Source organism: Silene latifolia, chromosome 8, assembly GCF_048544455.1.
Source record: "Silene latifolia isolate original U9 population chromosome 8, ASM4854445v1, whole genome shotgun sequence".
NCBI lineage: Eukaryota > Viridiplantae > Streptophyta > Magnoliopsida > Caryophyllales > Caryophyllaceae > Silene > Silene latifolia.
Window position 1 is genome coordinate 4,084,223 of NC_133533.1, and position 14,183 is coordinate 4,098,405.

The 14,183-nt window shown below is 37.4% G+C and overlaps 4 protein-coding genes across 7 annotated transcripts; all 4 read right to left on the bottom strand.

The window, feature by feature from the left end:
- Positions 1-153: 153 nt before the first annotated feature.
- On the bottom strand, positions 154-1,324 carry LOC141596085 (uncharacterized). The gene is made up of 3 exons (XM_074416111.1): positions 907-1,324; positions 733-792; positions 154-496 (listed from the first exon to the last, which is right to left on the bottom strand). The coding sequence occupies exons 1-3, from the start codon at positions 976-978 to the stop codon at positions 290-292; spliced, it is 339 nt and encodes a 112-aa protein (XP_074272212.1). The 5' UTR covers positions 979-1,324; the 3' UTR covers positions 154-289.
- A 619-nt stretch (positions 1,325-1,943) lies between these two features.
- Positions 1,944-2,926, bottom strand: LOC141596084 (uncharacterized). Of its 2 annotated transcripts, XM_074416109.1 has the most exons (2): positions 2,523-2,926; positions 1,944-2,468 (listed from the first exon to the last, which is right to left on the bottom strand). In XM_074416109.1, the coding sequence occupies exons 1-2, from the start codon at positions 2,905-2,907 to the stop codon at positions 2,101-2,103; spliced, it is 753 nt and encodes a 250-aa protein (XP_074272210.1). In that variant the 5' UTR covers positions 2,908-2,926; the 3' UTR covers positions 1,944-2,100. The 2 variants fall into 2 exon arrangements, with proteins under 2 accessions (XP_074272210.1, XP_074272209.1); XM_074416108.1 differs by having other exon boundaries at positions 1,944-2,925.
- A 46-nt stretch (positions 2,927-2,972) lies between these two features.
- LOC141596081 (pentatricopeptide repeat-containing protein At4g21705, mitochondrial-like) lies at positions 2,973-6,988 on the bottom strand. 3 transcript variants are annotated; one of them, XR_012522385.1, is made up of 3 exons: positions 6,572-6,988; positions 3,633-5,057; positions 2,973-3,323 (listed from the first exon to the last, which is right to left on the bottom strand). XR_012522385.1 is itself a non-coding variant. In XM_074416105.1 (2 exons), the coding sequence occupies exons 1-2, from the start codon at positions 6,869-6,871 to the stop codon at positions 3,825-3,827; spliced, it is 1,533 nt and encodes a 510-aa protein (XP_074272206.1). In that variant the 5' UTR covers positions 6,872-6,988; the 3' UTR covers positions 3,412-3,824. The 3 variants fall into 3 exon arrangements, 2 of the variants coding, with proteins under 2 accessions (XP_074272206.1, XP_074272207.1); XM_074416105.1 differs by lacking the exon at positions 2,973-3,323 and having other exon boundaries at positions 3,412-5,057; XM_074416106.1 differs by lacking the exons at positions 2,973-3,323; positions 6,572-6,988 and adding an exon at positions 5,471-6,547 and having other exon boundaries at positions 3,412-5,057.
- A 2,559-nt stretch (positions 6,989-9,547) lies between these two features.
- Positions 9,548-13,621, bottom strand: LOC141596086 (pentatricopeptide repeat-containing protein At4g21705, mitochondrial-like). Its single transcript, XM_074416112.1, has 2 exons — positions 13,203-13,621; positions 9,548-11,351 (listed from the first exon to the last, which is right to left on the bottom strand). Exons 1-2 carry the CDS (start codon positions 13,479-13,481, stop codon positions 10,176-10,178), a joined length of 1,455 nt encoding a protein of 484 aa, XP_074272213.1. The 5' UTR covers positions 13,482-13,621; the 3' UTR covers positions 9,548-10,175.
- Between the last annotated feature and the right edge of the window lie 562 nt (positions 13,622-14,183).

A 14,183-nucleotide genomic window follows, 5' to 3' on the forward strand; every position in this document is an offset into this window, starting at 1 on the left:
AAGTTTTATTTAGGTTGGAATTAAAAGGGAATTAAGCGGAATTTCAATTTCAGATTCCGAGGCTTTTGAAAAGCCTGAAATGTTTTAGTTACGGAATTGAATTCCAATTCTAGGTTTACAAATGTCATACTAAAGAATGTGAAGCTGCTGTAGTTGGACAGGACATAGAATGAAATACGAAAATGGTACATAAGAGTTTAACAAATGCTTATCTAATTTATTACTCGGTAAATGATCATGTAGTAACAGGCTCTTTGTAAAACCGTCTCATAAGAGAATTAGTGAAATATTAGAAAGGAGCGGTAACAGGCTCTTTGTGGCAAATCTCGTCCGGAGAATCAATGAAGAGGTTCTTGCACAAGCAATTATGTGTCCTTTCCCTTTTACCACTCTCCATGTCCTTGCTACTTACATCAACCATGTTTCCCAACGGATTCACATCGTCTCCTTCAATAATCTGGCCTACGCCTCCTATTGAGTCGACTCGTTCAAGTCCCTGAAACATCGAACAAGTATTCATCGATTTGTAATTAGTAGAGCTGGCAAAAGTGACCCGGCCCGAATGAAAAACACAAACTTTTGTCGAAGACCGTCTTAAGTTAAGACGATACAAGTCACAGCCGATTTAAATAATGTCACAATGTAAAAGAAGTCTTAACTTAAGACCGTCTTAAGCAAGACCTACTGAAAAACACTTAATGATTGATTAGTTAATTTTCTCATGATTTTCACCTGAATGAAGAGGTCAGAGGCTTCTTGGGGCTCTATTTGTTGAAACACTACTGCTAGCTCCTGTAATTTTTGAATTATGTACATTATTACTATAAGAAAACTTGAAAACGTAAATTATTCACTGGGATAGAACGAGTTAATACGAAAGAAAGCAGAAGAGAGAAAGTTACTTACCCGAGCATGATTGATTTGTCCAGGATTCAAGGTCTTCGGCTCCAATTCGATAGCACACGGTACACTAGCCATTATAATGAGAAAAATAACTCCGATAAAAAATCTAAATAAAATGTAGAACGATTAAATAAATTTCGAAGAATGATAATAACCATCAACTTAGACTTCTAAAGAGTTACGATTATAGTACTCCCTTCCATTCAACAAGTTTGTGCGTTTTTATTCTTTTGTGATCAGGATCGAGTATTTTAATGAAACATAAAAAAATCTGATGATTCGACGAGTACTATATACATATATTCTAAGCTTAGGCTATTGAATGCAACTCTTCTATTTATCATCTCCCAAACCATGCATCCATGCATGATCACATGTAATTTGTTTGACTTTTTTTTTTTTTTGAAAGAGACTTATTTTGTTCATTCATATCTCGTGCCCCCTTTTTAATGCCAACTCTAATATCTAATTGGTTGAAATTAGTATGGAGTTCACAAGTTATATATTCATTTTTTGCTTTATATTTATTACATAAATTTTAGTTTGTGGCATTGGCTTCTTTGTCAAATACTTTGAGATTGACATAAAGCGGCAACGGATTCAGACAGGATTAGTAGGAGCGGTCATTTCCGCTGAATACTAGAAATTTTGAAGTTTTTTAGTTGAAATTTTCAGTTTTTTCCTAGTTCACTCTATTACGTTATTAAGTCGCCCCCATAACGTCAAATTCTGACTCCACCACCGGCATAAAGCAATGTTATCAGGACTCTACAAGGGTTCAATACTTCAGAGTTGTACTGATAATGACCATGGTAGTCAGGTGCTTTCTTGAGGACATGTCTATTACTCTATATCCTGTTCTCGGACTTTTTAGCATGCTATCGACGTATTGTGTGTGATCTCTAGATTATTGAGATCGGTCACAGTTTAGGTCGGTTATAACTTATGAGTACTTGAAAGGAATCGATAATATTATTCATATAAAAAAAAAAAACAGCATTTTCTTCTTTTTTCCGAGTCCATGCACACGACTACACGAGTGAGGCTATCAAATTTCTTATATTTTGTCGAAAATATCTCAAATTTTATTTATGTATAAGCAAGACAGACACTGTAGTATACTGCTGATGCTTCTCTTATTAGTTGCAGAATACATTAGAAACTGTAAAAAGCAGAGAATGCTCTAGTGCTCTACTCTTACTCTGATGCTGGGGCCATAGCTACCATTTCTTTCTTCTCCTCCGACTTACCGTGGCCAATCTTAGCACGGTTCATGCCAGGCGTACCCCATCCTCGTCCTTCGCCTTCTCCATATCCGCCACTTCCTTCACATGACCGGCCTTGACAACCGCCACCCATACCCCAACCTTGACCATTTCCACTGCCTGATCCACTACTGCACCAACCATCACCCCATCCGCTGCCCCAACCTTGTTCACCTCCACTACCTGAGCCGTCATTGCCCCAACCTTGACCGCCTCCTTCGCCTGTACCACAATCACTACAACCTCGGCCGCCTCCATCGCCAGGGCCACCACTACTCCAAGGTCCCCAACCCTGACCACCTCCACCACCTGAACCTTCACCACATGATCCACCGTTACCCATACCTTGACCACCTCCACTACCACCACTGCCCCATCCTTGACCTCCTCCGCTACCTGAGCGACCATCACCCATACCTTGACCACCTCCACCACCTGAACCAGTTGCCCAATCGTCTCTCCCTCTCTCTCCACCGCCTCCTCCAATGCCCCAACCAGGCAAAACTTTACCGTCACCTTTACCAACACCACCGCCTAAACCGCCATTATATTCCATACCACCTCCGTCTTCACCCCCATACCCGTTAAACTTACCGAAAATCTGTCCATTTGAGACATCTTCACTATACAATGATCTTTTGTGATCCCCTGCTAACAGTCTAGCATCACAGTAAACTTGAAATAAGAAGGTAATAATGAGAACTAAGATGGGTAAACAAGCCTTATTAACTGACCCCATTGTCAATCAAAATGGCCTTGCATCAATTGCTTAAATACGAGTTGCGGAGCAACAAGAGATAGACGGAACGTAAAACCTACTGAAGTTTGTTTTCTTCAAAACAAGGCTCATGCAAGTCATGCTTGTTACATGAAGTTAAACAGGGATGCTCATCACACTATTTTTGTTAATAATATGTACTCCCTCCGACCCAATCATTTGTTTGCCTTTGATTAAAATATCCCTCAAAGAGAAGAAAAAAGCCAATGATTTGGGACAAAGAGAGTACATCCTATTTTGTTACAACTTACAACTTACAATAGCACTCAGAAAAGAACAACGATTGTGTCATCACGCACGGCCTCAAAAGGCTTTCACCAGTGGCGAGGCAGGAATCGCATGTACTTGTGTTTAATAAGAGACTGTTTTCAAAGGACCTACAATGAAAATGGCATCAAAATTTCTCAACAATGACGACTTCACATCAGAGATGCAATTCTAAATTCCAAATTAAGGATCAGGACATCAGTTGGGAGTAAATAACACCCATATTTTCGATTAATAATGTGTCAATTGAAAAGTTTTGATCACAATTTCTCTACAAATTGCAAAAAAAACAAAAGTTGTAGCTAGTGTATATTAGGGGAAAACAATGGTCAAGATTGACTCTCAAAGTCAAATGGGCCGATAAAAACGGGATGGGGGAGCAGCAACAAAAATTCTAACTGAACCGCCTTCATTCTCACCTGCATTCCGAGCACATTAAACATTTTTTGCCATAGCATCGACAACTACTGTCATCTTCCCGATTCTTTTGTTCTGCATGTCAAAAGCCATGATTTCTGAATTCTGCAGCACATAGCAACACAATTTGTAGAAGCATCAGTTGTGTCAAATGCCGACCATGTCTCGCAAATATTTCACTTTTAGGTATCGTGCTAAGGTATTGAGCTAAGGATCATTTTTGTCTTTTCATCTTCACTCAGTTTATCAGCCTTCATTTTCTCCAAAAGGCCATCAACATTCTTGCCATTTCGGATATACGCCTTCATCAAAGCATGATACATGGGTCTATTAACCGGATTCACATTTCTCAACAGTCCGACGAAAGATTCAGCCTCTTCTAAACTACCATAATCACCAACCCAACTTAGAAGATCATTAATGATTTGATTGTAAGGTCTCCACCCTTTCGGTACATAAAAAGACAATGCTACCCTCATGCAACTCATTGCCTTGTGCATCTCACCCTTTGCCTGGTAAAATCCTGCTAATATGCTCCACGAGTTTGGGTGACAAGGCCTTCCCTTCTCCAGCAACTCATTAAGCATGACCTCTCCTTTCTCGGCCAATCCGCGGTTCAAATACCCTAAGATGACAACATTTGGAACCCGGTAATCATACACATTGTTAGATGATTCCCACTCCTTTAGGACCGTCTCGGCTTCTTCTAGGGCACCGACTTTCACAAGGGATTCCAATAGAGTAATAAAATCCCTGTTAATACACTTCCTACCAATGTTCTTCTCAAGTTCCCACAATTTCAATATCTCATCCTTTTTTCCAAGTTTAGCATAAAGGGAAATTAGAAAACTATACCCAACATTATCTTTGTCGTCGAGTCTTACCTCGGCCTTCTTCAAGGCATAGACCGCTTTGTCGAATAAATTTTCTTTGATATAAAAATTGGCCGCAACTGCATATGTGTTCCAGTCTACTGCCATGTGGGGTTGAGTTTCAGCTTCTTTTAAACAGTTTTCCACTGCCTCTATATCAGATCTTCCTCCGTATGAGTTAATGCATAATCTATAGCTATAATTATCCGGTAAAAGCTTGTTTTTCTTCATTTCAGCTAGAACATCAGGAACCTTGTCATATTTTCCAATGTTGGAGTAAAGGCACATGATGTCATTATAAGTGAGCGTTGTAGATGCAAAACCCATCTCCTTCATTTTCTCGAAATGAGCTAAGGCCTTGTCTACTTGGCGTTGTCGAACATAGCAGTTCAGAAGAGCACCGTATGTTTTGTTATTCTTGTCTGCATCTTGTAAGCTGTTAAAGTAATTTTCTGCAGATAAAAAACCATGGACTCTACCAATGAGATCGAGTTGAACAGCGTGTTCAGTTGATGTGAATTTAAAAAGCCCCTTTGCATATATCCACTCTGAAACCTACATAATTAGAAGCAGTGATTTAAACATTGGAATCTAGAATATAACTAACCATTTAATAAAAATTCTAAAAGGTATAGAAATAAGCCTTGTTTGATTTAGTCAATGGATACTGAAGCTAAATGGCTAATCAAAACAAAGACAGCGGTAACACGCCTCCATGCAAGTTGCTAAAAGTACCATTGATTCGTATTTCACACCGAAGAGAAAATACACCACCAGGTTAACAAAATGCGTATAGTCTATAACTCCCATGATTCATGAGCAACAGCGAACAAATATGTCAAGATGGCGATTCATGTACCTTATGCACTCCCATTACTACATTACATATAAAAGTCTACAATTATGACTTCAAAGTTCAAACACGTACTTACGGCGAACCTAGTGACAACCAAAACCAGAGAACTCACTTTAGTTAGTGCACCACCAAGTTTCCCTCTTTGGTATGAAATAAGAGAATCAATAATGCACCCTGTCTTACAATTTCTCAACAAGTCTGCGACTTTGAAGATTGTCGCACACGTTAATTTTTCCTGGCACCTTCGTACATTCGACCCCCACCACCACCACGCAATTGCGAGAGCCATTGAGGCACTGCGGTAATGTTGTTGTTGTTGTACCGTTGTAGCAAAAGCCTCGTATTTACATCTCAATATCACATTGACACAAACCCATATCATTCACGAAAACAGGCACTAACATATCATATACCCGCGAACTCAGAATCACAAACACACATCCATATCCTAGTATCCTACTCATAAGTCATAACCACTAGCGCTATTGACATCCAAGTAGTAATCCCACTGCTAGAATGTCTCAGAAGGTCCTTATGCACGCAGCCTTACCTCTATAAATCATCGAGGCTACTTCCAAGCATAATCAAACTTCCCTATAAAAATCTCTATGATTCAAATTTCCCCAAACAATCATCTTACAAAGCAAATATAAATCCAAAAATACAAACATACTCCGTGTTTCCTCCTCACCCGAATGAATATAATGGTTTTCAAACAAAAATACAAATCATTAGACAATCATAAAATGCCGCCTCACCCGGTGTTCAAACAACAACACACATTAACTATCTAGCAAATACTAAACATACCCATTATTCCAAATATTAACGAAGCGAGGTTTCGCCCTCCCTGAGCACTAAAAGATGGAATTTTTAGTTCAAAGTTTCGATCTTTTGTCCAAAACATTACAAAAACATACTCATTGGTATCGGTATCTCTAATACGCCTTTGTATTTCTCGTATAAAAAACAGTATGAAACATTCCTGAGAATAGAAGGGGATATATATAATACTCCCTCCGTATCAATCATTTGTTTACCTTTTATATTCTTTGTGACGAGTACGTACCCAAATGATTGGGATTTGGGACAGATGGAGTCTTTTACTACTATTCAATCGCCAATCCGGTATTTCAAATTCTGATTCCGCCACTGAATCTAAACCCAATTCAAATTAAACCTAACAAAACAAAAGAAAAACAGAAATGACTACCTCAAGAGCGTGGCTGAACCGTTTTCGCTTGCGTAAATCGAGAATGATTCTTTGTAACTCACCAAAACAAACCTTGTTACCATTATCAACCCAATTATCAAGCTCAGGTTTAATGGCGATCCGAGGATTTCCCAAAGGAGAAACCTTGTTATACAAGGTATCTTTCTTTCCTGAAGTGCAGTAATTTCTACCTTCACGGACGCCATTAGAGTGGCCAATTAAAGCTCTTCCTACTAAGATTTGAGTTTGATTTAATTTTGATTTTAATTGGTTTAGCATTGTGTATAGTTTGGAGCTCATTTTTTCATGAAAAAATGTTAGGGTTTTGTTTGATTGATTTGAGGAAATTTGAATTTATGTCAATTGGAAAATTTGGGGGTTTATTGGTTTTACAAGGGTTTTTAGTTTGATAGGTGATTTTTGTCATTTTAGCATTTTTTTTTTGGGTTTTTTTTGTCAAAAACTACCTTATATTTATGGGTATTTGTAAAAAGACTACCTTACATTATTTTTTTTGTTTTCAACTACCTTCGTTTTCTTTATTTTTGTTTAATAACTACTTATGCTGAAAATCTGAAGAGATTTGGCCAGTTTAACGACATTAGCGTATCCCACATGACTCTGTTAACATCAGATAACAATTATCAACTACGACCAACTTCCAATTAAACTTCAGACAAGCAAAACTTATGCTTATATACTACAATAATAACTACAAATATTCACTAAAGTAAAGTGTAAGTACATCTTAATTTCCCCGAAATCGGGCCTACGTAAGATTAAATCAATAAAAAGTCTTATGAGATAGATTAATGCCGGAAAATTGACCAAATATGGCTATACTCTTGGCATAGGTAGTTATTAAACAAAAATAAAGAAAACAAAGGTAGTTGAAAACAAAAAAAATAATGTAAAGTTGTCTTTTTACAAATACCCTTAAATATAAGATAGTTTTTTTACAAAAAAACCCTATTTTTTTCGTTGTGTTTTAGGGTAAGCAACTAAGCATCGGTCTAAGATCGGATGAGATTGAGATCGGAAGAGGTGTCCGAAACATGACAAGATGAATTAGGTGGATGAGATCGGAGTAAAATATCCGGCCTCTATTGAGATTAAATTGGACTTTTGATTCCGTCTAATTTTAGTTTAAAATGGAAAAAATGGGATTTGATAAAGAGAGATAATTTTTGTAAATTTAAATTTTGCTTAATCAAATAAAATAGGGTTATTTCCATTGGTAGCCTCGAGTTATCCACTTTTCTCACTGGTACCCTCGCCTTTTTATAATCTCCAATTATACCCCTTAACTTTCTTCTTTACTCCCAACTGTTACCATAACTATTTTCCGTCAAATACTTCCGTTAGATTTTGTGACTCAGCTGCTAAATGTACATTCTCTCTCCCAAAATCCACTCTAAAAGCTCACTGTACATAAGGTAAGCCTACCTCATTTTGCTTTCGCAGTTTGGCTATGGTGATGACATCTCATTTTAACTTTCTATATACAACTAATATACTGAATATACTCCATTTGATTCTCGAAAAACTTGGCTGTGGAGTACTAGATTAATCCTCAACACTTCATCTTGTTCACTATACTGAATATACTCCATTTGATTCTCGACATTCGTTGATATCTCCAATTAGAAGATGAATAACTCAATTTCTCTTTTCCAGGTTTGTCTGACATCTTCTAACTTTTAATCATTTGTACCATGATTGTTTTTCATGTTTAAATTTGCAATTTCTATGGTTTTCTTTGTTGGGTTTAATAACAAATCACTAGTTTATTGTTTCTGATTCTTTTTGGAGAATGATAAATGTGATGTACAAATAAATCTCTTTTAAGACGGATAATATCGTCTTAATAGAGCTTTTGTGAAGTAATTAAAGGCTGAAGCTAGATACTTGGAATTAAAGGAGGGAATCTAGCAAATTTGACAGTAGATGAATGTGTTTCTCAAACAAAAACTTTCATGTTTCATAGCAACAATTCTTGATCTTGTCTTCCTGTTTGTAAAGACATGCCAATTTCATGTTTTAGAACCAAAACAAAACATTACAGCAACTGCTAAAGACATAAAGGAGATTGGTCTTCTTGCTAACTAGCATTCCATATCAGTCATAATACAAAATCAACTGCTATTATATCAGCAATTCTTCATCTTGTCTTCCTCTTATGAACCTTGCTTGATGAACCATGGACTGAAGCGGCTGCTGATGTCTGGGTGTTGACAATTTCAGCTGCAAATTCTGTTTCAGTATTGCCCAAAACTGCACCCTCTAAGTCTTCTAGTGAGTCAAAAAGTTTGATATGTGACTTGTCACTCATCTTGTTACAACGATTGGTAATCTTACCTTGCATTTCTCCCCTCTCTTTTGCAGTTTGATATGTGACTTGCCACTCATGTGTGTGTTGATAAATTTGACGAAGAATCAGAAAAACAAGTAGAGGAAGTTGAATAGGGCAAAGAGGAAGTTGAATAGGGCAAACAAGCAGAGGTAGCAGGAATATATGAATTTTAATCGTGGATTTTGGGAGGGAGATATATAGTACACGTTGTCAAAAATCTAACGGAAGTATTTGACGGAAAATAGTTATGGTAACAGTTGGGAGTAATGAAGAAAGTTAAGGGGTATAATTGGAGATTATGAAAAGGCGAGGGTACCAGTGAGAAAAGTGGATAACTCGAGGCTACCAATGGGAATAACCCAATAAAATATTTAAATAAACTACTTTATCGAGTTGTAAGGGTAACTTTGATCACTAACTATAAGTCTTTAGTTTGAGTGTTGTAACTGCAGTAGTGTCAAAACTCATGAGTAAGAGTATCATCGCTCAAATGTGAGGAAGAACTTCCATTAGAGGTTGATGCTTCATTATCTAATACGAAGTACATTAAACATCTCTTTTAAGCATTACTATGAGACACTTATGGAAACGAAAAACGTTTAAAAATTCATGAAGATACAACGTCACAATAGCAAAATGATTTGCTTTTCTTAATTCTCAAAATATCGAAAATATACACAAAGATCCAAAGAGCCTTAATTTGAAATTTTAGGGCCGCGAACACACTGCTATCCTTTATACTATCCTAACTCGTCAACAATGAAAAGAATTGTATCCTAAAGATACTAAATAAACTAAAAAATAAAGTCGAATTTAGTGGGTATATCATGAGAAAACAATGGTCAAAATTGACAATCAAAGCCAAATGGGCCGATATAAAATTATAAACGGGAAAGAGGGAGCAACAATCAAGAGCCTCACTGAATCGCCTGCATACCGAGCAGATAATCATCCTTTGCCATAGCATCGAAATCCACTGTCAACTTCCCTGTGCTTTTATTCTGCAAGTCAATAGCTATAATTATTCACTGTTCTTGACGGTGGACACCCCCGTTTACACCAAAAAAAATAAGTCACAATGTCTGAATTCTGTAGCTGATTGCAACAATGTCAGTAGAAACTTCAGATGTCTCAAATGCCGAACATATCTGACAAATTCTTCGCTTTTTAGGCATCATGCCAAGTTATTTCAGGTATTGAGCGAAGGATCATTTTCGTCTTTTCATTTTCACTCAGTTAATCAGCCTTCATTCAATTTTTCCAAAGGCCGTCAATATTCTTGCCATGTCGGACATATGCCTTCATCAAAGTATGATACAAGGGTCTATTACCCGGATCCACATTTCTCAACAGTTCGACAAAGGATTCAGCCTCTTCTAAACTACCATGGTCACCAACCCAACTTAGAAGACTATTAATGACTTGCTGATAAGGTCTCCACCCTTCATTTGGTACATAAAACGACAATCCTACCTTCATGCACCTAATTGCCTTGTGCATCTCACCCTTTGCCTGGTACATTCCCGCTAATATGCTCCACGTGTTTGGGTGACAAGACCTTCCCTTCTCCAGCAACTCATTAAGCATGGCCTCTCCTTTCTCGGCCAATCCCCGGTTCAAATAACCTAGGATGACAATATTAGGAACCCGGAAATCATACACATTGTCAGATGAGTCCCACTCCTTTAGGACCTTTTCGGCTTCTTCTAGGGCACCGATTTTCACAAGGGATTCCAATACAGTAATAAACTCGTTGTTAATACACTTCCTGCTAACGTTCTTTTCAAGTTCCCACAATCTCAATATTTCATCCTTATTTCCGAGTTTAGCATAAAGGGAAATTAGAAAACTATACCCAGCTTTATCTTTGTGATCAAATCTTACCTCTGCCTTTTTCAAGGCATAAACCGCCTTGTCAATCAAGTTTTCAGTTAAATAAAAATTGGCCGCAGCTGCATATGTGTTCCAGTCTACTTCCATGCGGGGTTGAGTTTCGGCTTCTTTTAAACAGTTTTCCACTGCCTCTATATCAGATCTTCCTACGTATGAATTAATGCATAATCTATAGCTATAGTTATCCGGTAAAACCTTGTTTTTCTTCATCTCAGTTAGAACATCAGGAACCTTGTCAAATTGTCCAATGTCGGTGTAAAGGCACATGATGTCATTATAAGTGAGCGTTGTACATGCAAAACCCACCTCCTTCATTTTCTCAAAATGAGTTAAGGCCTTGTATACTTGGCGTTCTCGGACATAGCAGTTCAGAAGAGCATCACATGTTTTGTTAGTCTTCTCTGCATCTTGTAAGCTATAGAAATATTCTTCGGCAGATAAAAAACCACGGACTCTACCAATGAGATCGAGTTGACCAGCGTGTTCAGTTGGCGTGAATTTAAAAAGCCCCTTTGCATACATCCACTCTGAAACCTACATTATTAGAAGCAATGGTTTAAACATTGGAATCTAGAATATAACCAACCAGGCAACCATCTAATAAAAATTCGAGATGTTATAGAAATAAGCCTCGTTTGATTCATTCAATGGATATTGAAGCTACATTGCTCATCAAAACAAAGACAGTGGTAACACGCCTCCATGCAAGTTGCTAGAAGCACCATTGATTCGTATTTCACACCTAAGAGAAAATACACCACCAGATTAACTATATGCGTATCATATATGTCGCCCATGATTCATGAGCAATAGCGAACAAATATGTCAAGATGGCCATTCATGTACCTTATGCACTCCCATTACATACTACATTACATATAAAAAGTCTACAATTATGACTTCTTCTTGTGGAGAACCTAACGACAATCAAAATCAGAGAATTCTCTTTAGTCGATACACCACCAATAATGCACCCTGTCTTACAATTTTCCCACCAAGCCTGCGACTTTGAAGATTAGATTGTCGCACGTTTATTTTTCCTGGTACCATCGTACATTGCGGGAGCCATTGAGGTACTATGGTAATGTTGTTGTTGTACCATCGCAGCAAAACCCTCATATTTACATCTCAATATTTCATTGACACAAACCCCTATCATTAACGAGTGCAGACACTAACAAATTATTTAACCACGAATTCAGAAGGATGACCACTCATTCATATCCTACTCATAAGTCATAACCATTAGCCGTATTGGCATCCAAGTAGTAATCCCACTAGCTATAATGTCTCTGAAGGTCCAAATGCCCGCAACCTTACCCCTATGAATTGTCTAACCTACTCCCAAGCAATAAAGCATAACCAAATCCCCTATGAAAATCTCTATAATTCAAAATTCCCCAACAAAAATATCCTCAGCCTCACCCGAATTAAACATAGAGGGTTTGAAACAAAAACACACATCACCAGACCATCATAAAATGCCGCATTGTGTACCTAAATAAACTGGTCAAGTCGAAACACACATTAATCATCTTGTAAGTATTTAACATACCGAATTTACTCATTTTCCTGAACTGTGGCAAAGTGAGGGGTATAGCACGGAGTCAGGGACTCTTACCCCCCAAAGCAATAAAAGTTCACATAAATTTTGGGAAATGACAATGTCGGTTGAGGATAAAAGCTCCGGCCTATATATGAGTTATACATGTAAAGATCCCACGAGAATTAGATAAGAGAATTCCACTATATAAGGCAAGGGGCTACTCCCTCTATTGACAATTGGTTTTAGAGTGGAACCTCTTGGGCTTGTATTGTGGACTCGTTCTCCTCCGTTCGGGTGCGGCCCAGGCCTCTGTTGTTGAATTTAACAATGTCACTACATTTTTGTTAATGCCTGTTGTTGAATTTAACAATGTCACTACATTTTTGTTAATGCCACAACAATACAAGTTAAGTCTAAGGGCATGTTACTATTCACCGTCTTTGGGTGGCATTGGTAATTTCGGAGTGGCATTAATGCATTATGCATTTATGCCTTCACTAAATTTTAGCTAAAGGTTTCGATTTTCTCAAGGTTACTACATTGTATTGCTAATTCGCCCCCTAAAATTTTCAGCCTATGCTAAATTGGTAAAAGTTGGAACTTTTAGTTGAAAGTTTCGATCTTTAGTCTCTCTTAGGACGACAATATCCGTCTTAAACAAGAATTTGTGCATACTCTTATATTGGCATTCCCAATACAATACATCTTTGTATTTCTCGTATAAAATACAGTTCCCCCTAAAATTTACGGTAATTCAAATTCTAACTCCGTCACTGAATCCAAACACCATTCAAATTTCATCAAACAAAATAAAAGAAAAGAAAAACTGAAATGATTACCTCAAGAGCATGACTGAACTGTTTTCGCTTGCGAAAATCGAGAATGATCCTTTGTAACTCCGCAAAACAAACCTTTTTGCCATTATCAACCCAATTATCAAGCTCAGGTTTAATGGCGATCGAATGATTTCCCAAAGCACTTACCTTGCAATACAAGGTATCTTTCTTTCTTTTAGTGTAGTAGTTTCTGCTTTCACGGACGCCATTAGAGTCGCCAATTAAAACTCTTCCTATTAATATTTGAGCTTGATTTAATTTTGATTTTAATTGGTTTAGCATTGCAGCTCATTTTTTCATGAAATAATGTTAGGGTTTTGACATAATGGTGTGGGGGTTTTATTTGATTGATTTGGGGAAATTAGAATTTTGTCAATTGGAAAATTTGAGGATTTATTAGTTTAGGAGAGTTTTTAGGCATAGCATTTTAATCAAGTGCGGATTTGGACCGGATATTTAACAGATTTATGTTTTTTTTTTTGGACCATAGAAAAGTGGATTAGCGGGTTTAGGACAAATTAATGGGTCGGGTACTGTATTTTTCTCAAAATGCGGGTACTGTATTTTTCTCAAAATGCCATTTTTCTCAAAATGTCTTTCCCTTACCCGCTTATTTGGCAGGTGCGATGAGCTGTGTTCAACGGACGAGATGATCCATGAACTTTAGCATTATGTTGTTTTTCGTGGTATCGGATAAGATCGGATTGGAGATGAGTCGCATGACCAAATGCCCCGACGAACGAAAAGATGAATTAAGTGGGCCGCAAATCAACTGAATTGAATTCTTTTGGTCCGATTTTATCTTAAATTGAAATGCTAATAATTAGTGTCTGGGTTAATAGGTAACTTTAAGTTTCATTACATCAAATAACATAGTTAATTGAGGTAACATTTGGAGTTTAGTTCAAGAAGTCGGAATAGATTTGAATAGAATGAGTTAGCGAGATACCATATGCATGGATGAATGGATTTATAAGCCTAAAC